Source organism: Cibotium barometz, chromosome 10 (assembly GCF_041138505.1).
Source record: "Cibotium barometz isolate CiBa-2024 chromosome 10, ASM4113850v1, whole genome shotgun sequence".
Classification (NCBI taxonomy): domain Eukaryota; kingdom Viridiplantae; phylum Streptophyta; class Polypodiopsida; order Cyatheales; family Cibotiaceae; genus Cibotium; species Cibotium barometz.
Window position 1 is genome coordinate 12,695,453 of NC_141055.1, and position 20,029 is coordinate 12,715,481.

At 45.3% G+C, this 20,029-nt stretch overlaps 1 protein-coding gene across 7 annotated transcripts in view; it reads left to right on the top strand.

Annotated features, from left to right (window-relative positions):
- LOC147634562 (alpha-mannosidase At3g26720-like) overlaps positions 1-20,029 on the top strand; it is a 169,805-nt gene that overhangs the window by 139,000 nt on the left and 10,776 nt on the right. For 6 of the 7 annotated variants that reach the window (XM_086803669.1, XM_086803668.1, XM_086803672.1 and 3 more), the window contains 9 exons: positions 1,652-1,779; positions 2,080-2,142; positions 2,225-2,287; positions 2,373-2,444; positions 5,465-5,512; positions 5,623-5,742; positions 5,825-5,890; positions 6,011-6,123; positions 6,218-6,302. In XM_086803669.1, the coding sequence (XP_086659795.1) occupies positions 1,652-1,779; positions 2,080-2,142; positions 2,225-2,287; positions 2,373-2,444; positions 5,465-5,512; positions 5,623-5,742; positions 5,825-5,890; positions 6,011-6,123; positions 6,218-6,302 (758 nt within the window). The remainder of the gene's footprint in view (positions 1-1,651; positions 1,780-2,079; positions 2,143-2,224; positions 2,288-2,372; positions 2,445-5,464; positions 5,513-5,622; positions 5,743-5,824; positions 5,891-6,010; positions 6,124-6,217; positions 6,303-20,029) is intronic. The other variant, XM_086803671.1, reaches the window with a different exon arrangement.

Genomic DNA, 20,029 nt, shown 5'->3' on the forward strand with positions numbered 1-20,029 from the left:
TGCCCCCTCCTGGCCTTCCCCCTGGCCCACTTTTTCCAGCCTGCCCCGTGTGTGCCCTTCATCTGCCTCTCTCCCACCCGCTTCTCCTTCTGCCGCCCCCCTCCTGCTGCGCCTCCCATCCTGCCCCCTCCTGCCACCTTCCCTGCTGGCCCCCCGCAGTCCTCCCCTCATCCACATCTCCCACCCGCTTCCCTCCTGCCCGTCCCCTCCTGCTGCGCGCCTTCCCTTAGCCTTTCGCCCTTGCTCCTCCACCCGCCATTCTCTCTCCTGCCTGTCCTCTTGTCCTCTTCAGCGTCAACGTACATTAAAAAATTTGTTCGAGTTGGCCTTCCGTATTGATTGGCATTATGAGCTCGGCCGAAGCCAACGAAAAATTAATTTTTCCCAAGACGAGCTCCGAACTCTCCAGCAAGACATTGAGAATGAGGTACAGAAAACCCTCATTGGTGGAATATATGGTTCTCATCTTGTCCGCTCTCAAGTATGGGACTAGCTACTGGCAGCTCTTCACTTGCTTGGTAGAGGCTTTTTCGAAGTAGATTTTTGACTCCTTGGAAGCCACGTCCCAGGCATTTTCCTGCAGCCCTCTCCCCCTCGGCTCGAAGAAAATTTTCTTCGTCAAATGTTATCTAGACTTTGATCCAGAGTCAGAGGACCAGCTACTTACCCGTATCTCACTCAGATTCCCCCAGCCTCTGATTGGGAGAGATTCATCCTCTCTGTCCATGGCAGGGATTGTTGGATTGAGGATGACATACACAGGAAGCCCTCCTCCCTTCTTAACACTTGGTCTAATAGACGGAGAGATGCAGGATGTATTTATGCCCTCCTAGACTGCTTCTATGTTGATGATTGGGTTCTTGACAGGGGAGGATGTATATGCATTACAGCTGGCACTTCTAAGTCCGATCACTGTCCAGTGGTTTTGAGCATCAGAAAGCTAGGGCAACATGGCTCTTCGCCCTGTGTGCGCATTCCTGACCACTTTTACTTGGATGTCAAGCTCTCCCGCCAGGCAATTGACATTTGGAGATCTCACGACTTTTCTGATGGCCCACAAAGTGTGGTTATGCTTTACATCTGATCAATGACTTCTTTGATGAGGAGAGAGGAGGTTATTGATCTTGAGAGGGATCATAAAAACACCCTGATACCCTTTGGACCTCAGACACTTTGTGTATTGTTAGGGCTGAGTTTAGATGATCTGGAGCTCTGGAGCTCTATAGTTCAGCTTATAGGCAGATTGAGATTATCACCAGCATTATAGCCTGGCAGATCTAGAAAGCCAGATGCACGGAGGTGATTGAAGGTATGACACCCAATGCATCTGTACTATTTGGGGAGATATGATCCATACTCTTATGGCCACTTGGGCTCGTATACAGTGGCCGTTTAGATCAGCGCAAGAAAAGCACACTATCTTCATGAGAGAGTGAGATCATGGGATCTTCTTCTCATCGACTCCCACTGCACTTTCTTGGCATCACTGTGCCCCTGCTTTCAGCCGTGATTTTGTACTTGTTCTTTCTTACTTTAATAGAAGTCTCTTTTTTGCCAAAAAAAAAATGAAAGGTTTGTAATTCAATTGTTTAACCAATTCTTGCTCAAGAATATGATTAAAGTGTTAACAATCAAATGGGTTTGTAACCAGGCTCTGCATCATTGTCCGGTGTTGAGGTGTCAAAGAGGGGTACGATGACTGCTGGGCTTGGCAATTTACAGCTGAGGTTTTCTGCTGAAAATGGCCATTTAAGTGAAATGATCCACACAAAAGTTCAAGTAAGTGACAAAGATTGCAGGCTACCAAAGCATTGTAGAATCTTTGGCAGTTCTCTCTCTCTCTCTCTCTCTCTCTCTCTCTCTCTCTCTCTCTCTACGTATAGTTATAGGGTGCACCGCGAGCGTAGACCGGGGAGGGTATTGGATTTGGGTTCCCTTCCTTGGGAGCGCTCATTCTTCACCACCAGGCTATGGGTGCATGGGCAGATGTAATGAAGGTTCAAAAAATACAGTCCTTTTCTTTTAAAGTTTTCTCTGCTTGTCTGATCGAAAGGAAGGTTGTATGGTGTTGGTGGACAGGCTAATGTTAGTGTGCAAGTATCATATCTCTATTATGGAGGTAATACGGGTGCTGATGGACAGGTATGCTTTATTGAGCCATTTTTGGGTTTTCCTATATTTTCCAGTAATTAATCATCCTCACTTCTATTTTCTCCCTTTAAAGGGTACGGATGGTGCATACTTGTTTCGGCCAGCCTCCAACACTCCAACAGTTGTCAATACCTCTGTGAGTAAGCTGATTCAGAAATTTGCATGTTGTTTTATCATCTTGGAGCAAGGAATCAGCCTGTATGGGATTTCATTGGTAACAGACATACACGATGGTTGTGAGCGGTCCATTAGTACAAGAAGTTTGGCAAGAGTTCAGCCCTTGGATTCACCAGGTATTAGCTTTTTCCAACAATGGACTTGTTTCCTTCATTGAAATTGCCAAAACATTGTCTCACAACAAAAAAGGATTTCCTCTCCCGCTCCCCCTCTGCCACTTTGCTGCCCCCACCCCCCCCAGCCCCTCTGCCCACGCTTCTCTTTTCTGCTGCCCGCTCTGCCCTGCCTCTCTTCCCCCACTTCCCTGCCCGCATTTCCCTGTTGCCCATGCTTCTCTCCTTCCCGTGCTGCCCTTTCCTCTGCTGCCTACATTGCCCTTCTCACTGTTGCCCGTGCTGCCCGGCCTCCTCTTCCGCGCCCCTTTTTTTCTGCTGCTTGCCCCACTGCCCGCCCTTTCGTTCTTCCCTGCTCATATCCCTCTTCCCCTGCTGTCTTCAGCATGGAACACTTTCCATCAGGGTTCGAGTGGGCCTTTTTTCCATCAGATTAGTATCATGGATAATCATCCTCCCCCGGTCGCGCAAACCATTTATTTTACAGAAGCCGAGCTTACAACCCTTTTTGCTTAGATCGAAAAAGACACCATGACGACCGTTATTGCCAAAATCTTTGGGTATCATCCATCCCATCTCCAAGCCTCTGATTGGGTACTTGTGGCATTTCCCTACTCCACTTGATGTGAGGTTACTTGGGAGAGGTTTCTTCCAAGTGGACTTCGATGCTGAGGAAGCAACCTTAGAGGTGCTGAAGGGCAGCCCATTCCCATTGGGCCCGAGGAAGATGTACTTCCTACCCTACACCAGCTATTTTGTCCTTGTTGAGAAGAAGACTGGAACCGCTTTCCTCTTACACTCAGATTTGCAGGCCTTCCACACGCATATTGGCCGTTGGGCTAGCTTTTGGGTTGGTCCAACAAGTGCCCCCTATCCTTGCCTTGCTGACATCTACCGCCTAGGTGGTCATTGCCTCAGCATACGCTGTCCCCAAGGTTATGGTGCTTGCTCGTGATAGTGATTGAGGACTTTGTGTTTCTTCCGGAACCTAACGGTCCATTGAAGCAATGTATGAAGATTGCAAGTAGACCTCACCAGCAAGGGCACTTTGCCAGGGATTGAGCTCTAGGGCCAGGGATCATAGGAGATGGCGCAAATGTGCCTGTCAGGCGACACAGCCTAAGGCTCCATCTCGGCTAGCGTTTTGCCAAGATTGGTGAGTTGTCTCTCATGGCCGTCGTCCTCTTGGTGAGGATGCTGGGGCATAAGATCATGCATCACCCACACACAATGTATTGCAAAATGATGATGTATTGGGTCAGAGTAATGAAGGAAGATGCATCAAGCCAGAATGACTTTGTTGAGTCCTCCTTGTTGGGGTTGGACAATATGCAAGACGCCTTGGCCGTAGGCAATTGGTAAAAAGGCACAAGAGTATATCTTAGAAGCTACCTATCAAAATGCCAATCTTGAAGTCTTTGTGCCTCCTCAAGCATTGGGACTGGCTGAAAAGGTTGCATCATTTCCGAAATGACTTTCCAAATTGGCCTGTGATGCATCCCCAAATTACATTGCCTGATGGCCTATGGAAAGGTGAAAACATAACAATTTTCATCCACGATGTCACATACGTGACGAATCCCCAATGTAGACATATTGTAGGCCTTTCTTGGATGAGACAAAGCAACTGGTCAATCAAATATCGTGCTCCAATGAATATTATGCAACAACATTGAGTTACCCCGATTCAGAGGTCTACCAAACCATTGTAGATTACATAGGATAGCTTGCCAATCTTGAATAAGAGCAGTTGTATATGGAGAACGAGGAATACGGTCAGTGAAATCCCCAAATCATAATTGATAATCCAATGCCCATAGGCATCTGTACGCATGTTAGTGCACATAGCTCCCAACATGCGTGCCCATGCTCTGTAAAATCAGGTAGAAGAGTGGCCTTCCTTGCAAGTATATGATAATGAATAATAAGGACATTGAATCCACCATGCATTTTGGGTGAACATACAAGCTCTTGCCTCAATAAACATAGCCCTTTTCTATCTGCTTTGGTTTTCCATAGGCATTCCATTGCTTTAGACATGAAACCGTCAAAATGCGACCAAGCTTTGCTCACACTCTTTTTTAGTGAAACCACTGCCTCATTAGAAAAAACAATGTACATTCATAGCTGTCCCAGAGTGGGGCAGCTACTACTTAGTTCAGAAACAGTGGGAATTGGGAAAACACTTCTAGTCGCTCACACACGCACGGAGAGACACACACACACACACACACACACACACACACGGACACACAAATGAGAGCAATGAACAAGAAGAGGCAAAGGTCAGCAAAAGACACCAGGCAGATGGGAAGGGAGCAGGCAAGGGCGACAACAACAAGAGGAGGATATGCTAAGCAGGAACAGACGATAGACAGCAAGAAAAGGCGGCAGCCCACTGTAGGACCACGTCACAGCCCAAGCAGACGACAGTCTGCAAAGAAAGGCAGAAGCTCTCTGAAGATGAAGGCGACAGCCTGCAGCAAAGACTGACAATGGCCTAGAGACTGGCAAGAAGAGGCGAGCAGACTCAGCAGCATAGGAGCAGAGAAAGGCGAAAACACCAGCACAAGCAGATGATGAACCTCTGTGCAGCTTCTCTTTCTCTCACGCACACCAAAACACACACACACGACTCTCTCACACACACATGCATACATATTGCATACATACATACACATACACATATTGATTGTATGTATGTGTGTGTATGTGCGTGCGCGCGCACATGTGTACGTAAGTACAGGCATGCACCCATATTGTTTGCATGTTTCTGAAGGTTTTGACAACGCTGGTGACTGCCATGGGTTCCTCTGAAGGGTCATTTGAAATGTTGTGAAAGACGGGAAACTAGTGCTAGGCACCAAATCTTTCCTTACACGTGGTTGTGTGGTGAGTGGTCTTCATTTTGTTGATGCAATGCTTGTATTCATTTCATTGGAGTGTCTGAAGGGCTTGATGGTCAGAATTTTGTGCATTAAGATTTTTCTAACCAAATGGAATGCTGTGTTTGTACGATTAAGATAACCAGGTTATACAAGGGGAAAGAACATACTGAGGTGGAATTTGTGGTAATTTTACATTCAAACACCTTTGTCCTTCCAAAATTTGGGTCTTATTGAGAGACATACTATAAATAAAATCATTCTACTTGTTAACAGGCGCTCATGTATCTCTGCAGATAGGTCCGATCCCCATTGAAGATGCTGTTGGGAAAGATGTAATTGTACGCTTTACGACCAATGTTGAGAGCAAAGACATATTTTACACAGATTCAAATGGCCGGGATTTTATTGAGAGAGTAAGTCAAGACCAAGAAAAGGTGGAAGGGCATGCACAATAGTTGAGCCACTAACAATGTTCCATGTCTTTGGTCATTGTAGGTTAGAAACTATAGAACAGACTGGAACCTGCAAGTTAATGAGCCAGTGGCTGGCAACTACTACCCTGTGAGAATTTGTAACTATTGATCTGCTTGGATAGGAGTCTTTGTTTCTCCTAAACCCTAAACCCTAAACTTTTTAAGCCTCGCACTTTTTTATCTTTTTCCTTCCAATGTCCATTGGCAGATAAACCTTGGAACGTTCTTAAAAGATTCAAAAAGCGAGTTCTCAGTGTTAGTAGATCGTGCTGTAGGTGGCACAAGCATTGAGAATGGGCAACTAGAGCTCATGCTTCACAGGTTTATAGTGTAGCTTACAGCGTTTTGATTTTTGTTGTTCCCAATTTAAGAGAAAGTACTAAGCATCAAGATCTGGATTTTTTTTGTGAAGCAGGCGTTTGCTGAATGATGATGGGAGGGGAGTTGGCGAAGCTCTAAATGAGACTGTTTGTTTGAAAACCAATTGTGAGGGCTTGACTGTAAGTGACTACCTTGGAATATTATCATGGGTAGATCTTATCTAGCTGCCAGCTTTTTTCTGGCCTGTCTTGGATCCTTAGTGATACTTCTTGAGTTAAGGTCCTTTTTAGCGTGGTCGAGTGTATTTTTTTGAAATCAAAATAAAGTAATGAAACTTATAGGAGGTTCCTCCCCTCCTCTCTCTCTTCCTCACCGGCACAGATAGCACACCGGAAGGAACACATGCCGCGTGTGCTTGAGGCAAGGAAAGAGGGGAAATGGGCGGTATACAGACATGGCCGAGTCATCATTACGGAGAGGAGGCCCGCTTGACGGTGCACGGCCTATGAGACCTTGCGATTCACGGTGTGGAATTGCAACGGAGCCCTTAGAACAGATGCAGGATACTTTGAGGATACTTTCAGACACAGTGATATTGCTATGTATACGGAGACCCATCAGTGCACAAACAAGAGGCTTCCTGACGTCCGGGGTTATAGATGGGAATCAGTTTTCCGCCCTCAGTCACGCACAGTGGGAGGTACCAGAGGATCTGGAGGAGTGGCAATACTTTACAGGAGGAGCTTCGTGACAAAATACATGTGGTACATAGAGATGCACATGCGAGGTACATGTGGGTTCGAATATGCAAAGAGGGGCTCTGCGAGCCTATATGTGGCGGTATGCTACTTTCCCCCAGCCCACTCCAGGTTTGCACCATTAGGAGAGTCGCCCTATATACCACTATATGATGATATCATGAGGTTTGCCAACATGGGAGACATATTACTATTGGGAGACTTTAATGCACGTACAGGCACAGAGCAGACAGAGTTGTATGATACTCAAGAGGCTATGTACCGGGAGATCACGGCAGAGGATGCAAGGTTGTAGAGATCAGCACAAGATGAGGGGGAGATTACAAATTATGGCAGGCATTTTCTCACACTCGGGAGTGCACATGGGTTGCTCATATACAATGGCTTATCGAGATGGCAAGGATCATATGCTCTCACACACTGGAACTCTAAAGGGGGAGCGAGCACAGTGGACTACTTGATGGGATCTCCTTCATTAATACCTGATGTGTGGGGTTTCACGATTTCCAGTAGGCCCATTGGCATAGCAGCCGATCATGCATACCTAAGTTTCACACTAGTAGGTAGATCCCCGAGAGATGGGCCAGCCACTCATCTACCTAGGTACCCGAGATATCAGTTTACACGTTGTCGTGCCATGGCACGTCTATGGTGTGAAACCATGCATATGAGACTATCAAATGCAAATCTAGATGCATGGGATTAAGTGCTATGACGAGTCATTATATGATGCCATGTACATATGTTCATATTGTAAATGAGGTTCAATAAGACGAGCTGAGGCTGAGTCAGGTCTCGAAGCTTTTGTATATGAGTGTGGTGTGAAATATGGAGCCTTATGCTTATGGTAAGCCTTGCGGTAGGGAACACCCTTCTCAACATGTATGGAGATGTGAGAGCATGTATGATATGAGGAATGGTTTTAAAGAATACCTTTTGGAGATATCGTGGAATGAGCAAAACAAGAAGAACTTTAATAAGATATGCACACATTCAAAGTTTTTGTGTATCCTCATAGGCAAATTGATCCCTTCAATAATATCTTCATGCCCATGGATGGTGAACTTAGTGGCAACTATGTTAGTGAGAGCTATTTCAAAATGACTCTTGTGAGTATGGTGGTGGTGGTTCTGTTCACACTCAGATCTCATGGGTAAGTTGGAAACACTCAGTTATATACATGGTCTGTGTGGCTATGTAAATGATGGTATGACTGGCTCGTCAAAGGGATATGATAATGATGTGAATGGCTACCCATGTGCATGATGTGTAGTAGCTTCTCAATGGTATCGATGAGCCGAGTCAATGATTACCTCTTATGGGAGTGCAAGCATGATGCGTGCTTTAGTAGGCTCATGATATGAATATGATATTTGATGCTGCTTTGGTCCAAGCACATACATATGAGTAGATATATCATGTGTATAGAATGTAGTAAAGACGGCAGCTTGCGTGGCCATGACAAAAGTAGAAGAGTAGCATGGGCGGGTTGTAAAGAATCAAGTTGGAAACAAGAGCTTGGTTATAAGCAAATGCAATGCATGGCAATCAGTTTACATATTTGGATGCAAGGACTTTGTGATCCAAGAAACGTCATAGAATAAATGCCGCAAAACTGGAGTTGATTTTTTTTTAAGATATACGAGAAGGGGAGCTTGCGTGGCAGCAACGAAAAAAGAGACATCCGAAAATAATGAAAAAAAAGAGGGCGCAAGTGTTTTTCGAACGGAGGAAATACGGAAATATTGCTGCAAAAGGTGGTGGGCGCCCGATTTCCTTGCGGGGAAAAAGAGGAAAAAACCAGAGAAAACGAGGGGGGGGGGGGGGAGATATCAGAAGACAGTATGTGCAGAAATGGAAGCAGGGTCGCCATCTACCAGAGAATTTCAAATCAAAACAGTGTCTAGTGTTCATAGCTTGTAGGTGCTAGAATTGAAGAGGGATTTGAGTACTATTTAAAGAGATGCTTTTCAGTTTTTCCACGTTCTCTTCATTGCGCAGTCTGCAGCGAAGCGACTAAAGAGATTAGCAAAAAAATCAAAGAAAAATTTCACTTGGTTACTTTCAGATAAGTGGGTTTTTTTTTATTATTTTTGTTACTACTTCCTATGATTTAGAAAAATCGTATAGCTTATATATCCTTAAAGGTTTTGGAGAATGAGAAGATTTTGGGACTTGGAGAATTGTGGAATAAAGGTATCAAAAATACATTAAGGCTCTTGAAAGTTGGTTTTATTTTCTACTCGATCGGATTTTGGAATGCAAGCCATGGAGTTTTCTAAATCTCATGAGCATGTTATAGTTATGCCATATGTCATCTTTTGTTTGTGAGATGTTAGAATTTAAAAGCAGGTTTTCAGGTGATAAAGAAACATCTTGAAATGATGGAATTGATGTCACTTGATGTATGGAATGTAAATGGTCACATGTATGTGGGAAATATTTGAAGATTATGTTATGCCTACATGTGATTGGTTTGAGGGATTTGGAAAAAGGAGCCAGTAAATCTATGCTTGGAAAGGGACAATCACTTGATACACAATTTATGTGCAATCATCAGGCTGAATTCATGGATGTATTGAGATGAATTTGAACATGTTTATGATATCAAAAATGGAGATGCCTTGTGCTCCTTGGAGAGTTATGTGTTTGAGTTTTCTTGTGGAAATCAGAAGCTACTCTCACAGCTAAAAGTCTCGCACTTTCCCAGCGACATCGTCCACGTCACGACAACGTGAGACAGTTGGGGTTTATCGGAATGCAGTATCTGATGGCTTGTTCGCTTTAGACCCACATAGCCCTCTGGACGAGATCACGAGAGGATTGGCAAGTGTTCTACATGCATCCGTCTCATATGCGTTTCCTTGCACTATGATCCCTTCCACCCACCCCCGCAGCACTACCGCCCACAGAACAGTTCGTATGATGATGAGTGTCGTGAGACACGAGCACAGCTACAGTGTGAGATTGCCATTGGGTCTCACACGCATAGACAGGCCAGGATGATCTTTCGGCGCCTTGTGCGGAGGAAGAAACGAGTCTATCTGGCTAAGCTAGAGGAGGAGATCTACCAACTCTTCCTTGGGAAGGACAGCAAGAGGGCATGGAAGATGTTTCAGGAGAGACAGCTTGGTACTCCGATTACTGCACCTGAGGCATGGCATACTTATTCTAGAGAGCTATATGATGCACAAGGACAGCCCCCCACCCCCCCCTCCACTGGGAGCTAGAATGGCTAGCAGCACCTTTTTTACTATGCGGATGGTGCTAGTTGCGATAGACAGGTTACAGAATGGAAAGGCACAGGATCATGATGGGTTAGTTGGAGAGCACTTCTCACAAGCACGAGACACTTTGGCTCCGCTTATCGTACATGTGTTTAATCGTGCCATTTGTGAGGGTTTCCCGAAAATCTGGACAGAGCATATCATTGTACTGCTCTTTAAGAGTGGGGACCCCATGGTACCAAGCAACTACAGGACGATCATGATTGGTCATTACTTGGCCAAATTATATGGCTCTATATTGGAGTCGGAGCTGAGTCGATGGGCAGAGAGGTGTGGTCATCGAGCACATGGATAGGCTGGCCTCAGGAGAGGATTTACTACCTTGGATCACATACTGACACTTCGGGCACTTATTGAAGAGCGCAGGGCATAGAAGAGAAGGATATACTGTTGCTTTGTGGACTTCCGCAAAGCCTTCGATACCGTATCACATGCCAGGCTTATGCACAGTTTGCATGACATTGAGGTACCCGAGGATATGCAGTGGGGAATATATGCTTTGTATGAGTTTGTGACAGGCAGAGTCCGAGCTCCAGGCGGACTATCTGATAGGGTGACCAGCACGATAGGGGTGAAGCAAGGATAACCGCTATCGCCCACCCTCTTTGGACTGTACAATTGATGCAGTCTTTGATTATGTAGACAGATTGGGAGGCCCAGGGGCATGCTTGGCAGGGGTGTTGATACCCATCTTGTTATATGCTGATGATATTGTTCTAATCTCAGACTCTCCGGAGGGATTACAGAGACACCTGGATGCATTACAGGCTTTCTGTGCGGATAGAGATCTGACAGTGAACCTTGGGAAAACCAAGGTTATGGTGTTTAACACCACACAGCCATGGGTGACGAGATCAAAGCCTCAGTTCACTTTCGGAGGGGCGCCGATAGAGTACGTCAGGTCATATGTCTACTTGGGAGTTACTTTCACAGGACCGCGTTTCTCCCTGAAGGAGGCAGCAGCAGCTAGATTAGCTCGAGTGCATGCAGCCTTGGGGACACTTGAGAGGCAGTGTGCACACATACAGTTTCAGGAGCCATGCACCAAATTGTGGCTATTTGATACGCTTGTCACACCGACCCTCCTGTACGGAGCTCCAATTTGGGGACCCAGTATACTTCACAAATCTCAGAGAGGAACAGATGAGGGATGGAGGCAAATGGAGAGACCACTGATTATGATGATTGCCCGCATGATTCGGAGCAAAACATCAGTACCTCATGAGATTGTTCGGGCTGAGCTGGGTGCCCCACCAGTAGTAACCGAGGCCCTATTCCAGGCAGTTACCTTTTTACAACGGATATGGGAGCTCCCTCAGCAGAGGTACTCCCGATTGGCATTCACCTCATCCATACAGTTGGCAGAGGATGGAGAGTCTCATTGTTGGTTCGCTCAGATGAGATCATCATGGTTTGAACTTTGACCTACATGGTTTGCGGATAGAGGCACTACCACCCTTTCAGTATAGTCTGGATTGTCCATTTTTGGATCTCACCCACTCAGAGCAAAACCGCGTGATCAGGATGGATATCATCAGAGTGGACACAGAGAGGACATGGACTAGCCCCCTTGAGCCCTTGGGCACGAAAATGGCTCATTACAAGAGCCATTTTCTACACCTCTCACCGGATGATTTTATCACCCGCCCGGCGTACATGGATGTACACCTATCACATGGGATACGTTGTGCCGTTGGACAGATCCGGACCTCATCACACCAGTTGCAGATTGAGACAAGGCGATATGTGCATCAGATCGTGGATGACCGCATTTGTCAGCTATGCTACCAGGAGGTAGAGACAGAGGAACACTACATTTGCCGATGTACAGTCTATTATGAGATCCGTGGGAGATATCACTGCCTCTTCCGAGAGGGTTTTGGGCCGTTACGCAGGGTCATGGAGTTTGAGGATTAGAGATGCCTCGGATTGTTTCTACTTGAGCTCAGGAGACACAGAGAGACCCTCTTGGCAGACAGGAGGCCGAGCCATGATGTACCTAGACTGAGGACCGTGACAGATTTCTTCGGCACAAGCACCAGCAACCCAGCCCACACACCTCCTGATACCTCCTCCATTGGGCCATCAGCGCACTGACCACGCTCCTAGGGAGTCACCTCTGATAGAGCAGTTATCTTATGTCGTGCTCATCGGCCACGCCCACCAGGATCCCGACCACAGCATCCTCACCATCGCCAGATCAGAGCCATTATTGCTCGACATCGGAGACGCGTACCTCGCTTCTACGACCTCTGCATTCTAGACAGCCCCATGGCGGAGAAACTTGATCTAAGGAGAGGGCAACACTTCAACTGATCAACATACATGGATCTACCTGATATACATATTTTAGTATTTTCTAGTATTTTCTACTCAGTATCATCTTGGAGTCTTACAGTTCTGTTCTTATAACTCTAGGACAATCAGTTTATTATACTTTTTAGTCTCGTTTAGTTGTTCTCTTTGATGAGACACCAACTTCAGATGTACTCTCAGTTTTGGTCTCATAGGCCACTATGGCCTCTTAGAGACGTTAATATATCATTTCATTTCATTTCTAGACAGAGGATACGGGTTTCATCCCACCGCCTCAGAGTGGAGACAAGTAGATCTGAGCGCATCTTCAGAGAGTCGAGAAGCTCATACGGAGACCCAGAGAGGAGAGGATCTGCCGATTATGCCACACAGAGGTTGAGATGGAGGAGCATTACATATGCTGCTTCCCAGTATACTATGAGATCTGCGGGAGGTTTCACTGTCTATTTCGTCAGGGATTTGGTTCACTATCCAGGATCATTGACTTCCAGGACCAGCGTTGCCTGGGCCTCTTCCTGCTTGAGCTGTGCAGACACAGGGACACCTTCTTGAGAGAGCTTCGGCCCCAGCCACCCCGCCCCCTCCCTCGCCATCCAAACATCACCAGTTTCTTCCGGACCCAAGACCGATACAGTGGATCTTGTGGACCCTCCACAACTTGCTCTGGACCTCGGACCGAGCCTCGGCACTCCATCGTGCCCGACACCCCTGGTCCCCCCGTCGGCCAGTATCACCTCATCAACTCCAAATCCAGGACATGCTCCACCGCCATCAAGCTACCTTTGCATGTGACATAGCTGAGGGAGACCTCTCGGCCATACTCATTAGCCCCATGCTTGATATTTTGGAGAGTGGTATACCATCTACTCGGAGCTGATGTTGCTCTCATGTTTCTATGTTCTTAGTATTCCATGATGAGTTTCCATGGACAGTTTTGTATCACCCCAGTGAGATAGCTATGTTTATGTTTTCTTTCTGTTTTATTTTCCATTCCATGATGAGATATGCCATGGACATTATTGTATCACTTTGGTCTCATAGGCCCATTGGGTCTTAGTTTTGTTATAAAACAATTGTTCATGATGAAGTATTTTTTTATGAGCAACATAAATGAACTACTAGGCAATTTACATCCCCTTTCATACTTTTTTTAAAAAAAATGTCTGAGTGAAAATTTGGTTGAAATAATAATTATAAATTATTTGTTTCTTAATTATGTTACATTTTATTAAATTTATACATAACCTTTTCAATTATTACTCAGATACTTAATTGATTTTTTTTGCTCTTTGATTTTTTCACTCCTACAAGTTTCAAAACGTGGGGGAACGTTCCGGAACATTCCCCCACAAGAAACGGCCAAGGAGAAACGTTTTTCCCCCTGGTATCAGGCCCAAAAACCCTTTAAAGAAGGATAAAATGTTTTAAAAAAGTATTTTTCCTCTATTTTTTCCACTCAACTATGCATACAGAACATAAATTTTCAAAGTTTTAGCCTATCCTACGTAAAATTCATCATTTAAAATGACATTTTTCAGAATTCCATTAGTTTCTCTTGCTAACATGTTGTTCCCCCATTCCCATTCCCATTCCCATTCCCATTCCAAGGGTTCAAAACATTCCCATTTCCAAGGGTCAAAACGTTCCCCCGTTCCCGTTCCTTGGTAACTATGCATCAAATCTCATGACCAAGCTTCCTTGCTTGAGTTATGGCTTCTTTTTCTTCTTTGCGAGAGAATTATGCCTTGCCTTGCACCGTTCTTGTGCTGCCTCTAAATTTTGAAGTGCTCTCATCCAAGGTCTCAAGTTGTACTAGGCATTGCTAGCCACAATCCATCACGGTCATGATGTCGGGCCTATGAAACCTCCTTAGGGTTTTGGTTCTAAGTCAAATGATCCTTGGGCATGTTCTATGGAGATCTTACGCTCTTCGTGGACTTAGTTGCCACCATAGGCAACCCCTACCCCCTTACTCTAGCTGCCTCCTAGCAGAGTGAGTGTAGCCGCCTATAGTCCCCGAACCTGCATAGCCCATGTACAAGTCTTGCTATCAATATTCAAACCCAGTGCAGACCTTCATATTTTCCTCACCTATTTCAGCCTCTTCCTAGAGTCTGTTGGAGGCCTTTTTCAGGTGCCTCCTGCTTGACATCAGTCCCATAGCGGAGATGGTGGGGCTACTCCATGTGTGCATCATTCATCACTATCAACACCACCCCCCCCCCCCCCCCGCCCCCGCCCCAAATAGTTGTAGGAGCGGCAGTCTATTGGCTTCTCACACTCCCTGGTGACCTTAGGATCCCAAAGGCCATTGGCCAAGCTTGGTCGTCGAGAGGCCGGCTGGAGCCCAAGGACTTCCGGGAGAAGGCCCAAGAGGTTCATTTGTTCATCTTCTTCGATCTCAACTTTGCTACCAAGAGGGGGATATTCAGGTACATACATGGCGACTTGGTAGCAAGTGCCAAGTGGACCTTCGTGTCTTCAAGTATTGGTGCTCATCCCAAGCGGTTGTCGCCTTGGACAGATTGCAGTGACTCCTCTTCAAACCGACTCCCAAAACCTCACACATGCGAGGAGAGGCCCTCTAGGGCCAGCAACCTCTTCTCTTAGGCATGTGGATTGTCTCATGCAAAGTACATGGTCTCAGACGTGCCACTTTCATTCGGCACAAGATGGTAGTGCGTTGAGAGCTTTTTTTTACTCCCGCACTAGCTTTAACTAGCTATCACTGCAAGAAGGCTAGATGAGATCAGGTATACAAGACACCACGCCCAAACACCAAACAAACAACACCCACACTGAAGGCCTTGGCTTGTCTCTCTTGTGCTCAATGGTCTTTGCTTAAATGCAGCTCCAGACACCTCCTGATCCTGACAGCTCCTGTTTTGGATACCTTTCTGATTCAGACAGCTCCTAAACCCCTTCAGACCCTTTCCCTAATTTAGAGAGCTCCTGATCCGAATGCTTCATCTTTGACTAGCTCCTAATCTGACAGTATCTGACTCAAATAGTTTCAGTTCTGCGAATATCTGATCCAAACAGTTTCAGATCCGACAGTTTTTATCAGACCAGTCTTACTTCGCATAGCTCCTAATCCGATAGCTTTTGATCCTGAGTCTTCCTACTTCAATCGGCTATAATTCAGACAACACTAATCCAGATGTCTCCTACTTCAGTCAACACTCATTCTGATAGTTCTTATTCAAACAGTTCTTACTCAGCTCTTGCTCCAAACAGTTCTGAACTGACTACCTGCTTCAGTCAACTGTGATTCTGCCACTTCCTCCTTCAGTCAGCATTGTTCCAGTCAACACTCTTCAGTCAGCGTCTACTCCTAGCTCTTCCTCATTCATTCAGCACTCTAACTCAGTCAGCACTCTATTCTGACAGCTCTTGATCTGAGAGCTCTAAACTGACTTTCTTCTGACAACTCTGATTCAACCAGCTCCTGAACAGTCAGCTCTTCAGCTCACTTCAGTCAGCTTCTGATCTAAACAGCTTCTAACCTGACAGCTTCAGTCAACTCTTGATCCGACAACTTCTGATCCAAACTGTATAACGCCAATCAGATTTGATTCCGACCAACTCTTGATCTGAACAGTGTCAGATCTAACAGCTTCTGACCTTTACACTTATGAGAAAATGCAAAGCTGCATATAGCTAGCTCTATAAGGGGATTGGGTCAGACTAATCTAATAGAAGAAACCACGATTGAACCCTTTGTCTACCATACTCACACTAATTGATAACCTGCACCTGTAAGAATTTCCCTTCTACAATCTATTTTTATATTGAATCGCTCTACACTGAACTTTCAATTGACACCACTCATAAAGACAACCATTAAAAAAACCATAGGTTGCTAGGTCCTCCTTGACCCTATAGCTCCTAACTCATAGAAACCCAACAACCAGCATTTCAAAACTGACACCAAACTCGACCATTCTGACAACTCAGTGGCAAGATTCAGCATGAAAACAGAAAGACTCTCTGAGAAAATAAATTATCATGAAGATGCTCAGTTCTCATCAACTAGTGAGTAAGATAACAGGCTACAAGATTCAAACAGAGTCCTTTAAGCTTTTTCCTATGTTGGATTGATTGTGCTAACCTTACATCTCATTCATACATGCACAACGAAAGAGCAGAGACAGAGACAACATAATGCTTACAAATTTAGTCATAGTTGCTGCATCTTCATCAAAAACCCCTCATCAAGCATCTTTCTCAAAACCATTAGCTTCACAAAGCATATATATATATATATATATATATATATATATATATATATATATATATATATTCTACAAAGCCAAAATTCATAGCTCCCCACTCTCCTGCTCTCACCATCTATCTGTGTCCCTACGTGTGTGTGTGTTCCCCGCAACCCTCAGCCAAAGTCCGTTTATAGAAAAATCCAAAGAGACAACTTTTTCCTACCTTCCTTCCTTTAAAAAAGGATTGCCGCACGATCTCTTCCAACTCCTCGCCTTCACTTTCCTTTTTCATCATCTTCGTTCTTCTGGATCTCTCCCCGCACATCTCCACGAGCAACTTTCCCTTTTTAGTAGGTATATGGCCTTCTATGACTACCCACCTGCCTCGGTTGATTAGATACATTTTAAACTACGACGACCATCTTGGCCAACAAAAGCTAAGTGTACAGCGATATTCTAGACCAGCATATGTATATTGCAACTTCCTATCTAACACAATTGTGCTAGCTCCTAGACACATCCTAAAGGAAAAAAAGAGTTTCCAAAAAAACTGAATCATACACTATATCATCCTTTTGGCATTCTTAAACTATATCAGAATATCCACAAACATCTAGAAGCCATGCTGACTACCGTACTTTATAATTTTGATAAAATACATATTGAATATCCTAACATATCTCCGGAGGATATCATCGAGCTACAAGAATTTATGAAGCTCAACAAACTCAGCCACCCATCCCCTAGTTCCGGAGAGAGTCAAGAGGAAACATCAAGTTCCTCATCTAATCCAACTACCCTGTATTTTCAAATGTCGCAAGTAAATTACTTAATCCATACCCAAGTGCTCTTCCTACTGACAAATCTCAAGCCGATTGTATATTTTCTAGACTTCTTGCCGATTGAATAGGCACCCATCCCCCTGGAAGATGGTACATTTATGTACCATCAGCAAATGCAACTGTATTTGTTCTTTAACCATACTAGGCTCTTGGTTTTATGATCTTCTTGGCCACCTCCTGATGCTCGTGTTCCGAACAGCCTTTCTGCTCTGGACAGCTGTTGATTCTAACCAATCCTGATCCTCCAGGATCAAATGGCATCATGACAACCAACCAAAGTGTTATCAATAGACATGCATACTCTCTAGGATCAAATGGAAAATTAGAAGTCTTAACAATCTGCAACATATAGGCGTACCTATCTCCTTTAGGATCAAATGGCATATCCATATACCTATCTTTTAAGAAATCTCTATCTTCAAACATCATGTTTTCTAAAACACATGTAGCATCATATTCTTACTCATCAAACATATTATGCCCATCCAAACTCATAAAATTCTATTGTGCATCATCCAAAATGGTCTTGAAATTCACTTTCATATTCACTTAAGTTTGCATTAAAAAACATCCTCATCTTGCACAGGAAGAGAAGGATTGATCCCCATCCTGTTCTCATAGGTCATCAAGTCCGAATCTGGATAATCTGCATAAAACCCATCTGAACAACCACACATATCATCAGCATTCTTTTTCACATGCAAGCATTCTGTCTTCACCACCTGGTTACCTCTCCCAATAATTGCTTCTTCATGTTGACTTGCGCAAAATTCATCAAAATATTTAGCATCACTGAAAGCTTCCTTCAGAATCACATCCATGCAGGTATCTAGATTCTTGCTCGCATAATTACCACTTGTATTCATTCTGACCAAAGATTCCATGGTCAGCAAATCTTCCAATGCATCGTTCCAGCAGCATGTCAAGTTTGTCGTTTATGTCTTGTTTACCTAGCTTACCTGTTTCAACATTCTCATAACATGTGGACAAATCCATGTACATAGCTTCAAGATGCATCCCTTCTCCATCCTTCTTACCAAATTCATGGCAACCATTCTCTGATGAGCAATCCGACAACATCACTTGGCTTTCCATTACCATGGGCATCTTTTCTTGCAAACACACAAGGCTCCACCAGCCCTACCTCTGCACTAGACCCTATCTCTAACATGGACCCCATCTTTTCTTGCAAACACACACAAGGCTCCACCGGCCCTACCTCTGCACTAGACCCAATCTCTAACATGGACTCACCATGACTATTGTTGTCACCATCCTCATCAAACAAGCCATTAACTTCACACAATTCCTCAAAAACCATGCATTCGTTCATCAATTGACTATCACACATAGATCCCACATTGACATCCTCCTTATTAAACCAGAAATCACCCAATACATCTTTTTCTTCCATAGGAAAAAATTCAAACAAACCACCCACCTCATCTAAACTCTCACATTCATGTTCAGCTGACATACTTTTGTCCATTGTATCTGTGGATGAACACATAGAAAGATCATCTTCCATTGCTTCCATTGTATGTGTGGATGAACACATAGAAAGATCATCTTCTTTTTTTCTTTTTTCTTTTTTTTTTGGAAAAACGATCCTTCTATTAGTTAATGAGAAAACGCCATAAGGCTACAAAGCTCACCTCACAAGGATGGTCGCACTGCCAGGGACGTCCTCATATCCAAGGGCCAGGCCGCTGTCCGTGGCCCAAGCCACCGCACCCCACGTCACCATCATCTCACCTGGCGAGCCTGCAAAAACCATCCTGAGAGCGCGCTGCCAGACCTGCTGTGCCTGTGGACAATCCCATAAGCAATGCCGCTACGACTCCTGTGCATGGCCGCACCGAGGGCAGGACGCTGGGTGTCTGCCAAAAGCTAGCCAGGCCCCCACAGCCAGTCCTCTATGCGCTGTAAGCCAGAGAAAAAGCGTCACCTTCCGGGGCCGGAAGCTGGCCCAGAGGCGCTGCCAGAAGTCCCTAAGAAAGGCAGGGGAGAGCCCCTGTCGCCGCCAATGCTCGGCCGCCGCCGGGGTGCCCGCTATCCTGTGCCTCTGAATCCGCCGCCCCAGCCTCGCTGTGTACTGAAAAAAGGGGATGCCTGGGCTGGTAGGGGCGGAGTAGGGATCTCGCCAAAACCACTCACCTGGATCCCACTGAAGGCAAATAAGAGGCCTGCTGTCCCAAGCCCATAATCTCCAAGAACAGTCCTCCCCTATCGAGGCCGGTGAGGGGTCTACATGCCACTGTCTCTGATGAAAGCCGACCACCCGCACCCTCTGAAAAATACAACCCTGGAGCTCATCCAAATCTAGTCGTGTCCTCTGAAGCTGGCCACCCTCTCCCACCTCGAAAGTGAGTGGGGCGGCTCTCTCTGCTGTGCCGCAGACCGCTAGAAGGATCTCATGCCGAGTAAAGACGCCCATCCACTGTGGAGGTGGAGGGTCCTGTACTGGGGTCCGCCACTCCCGGGGG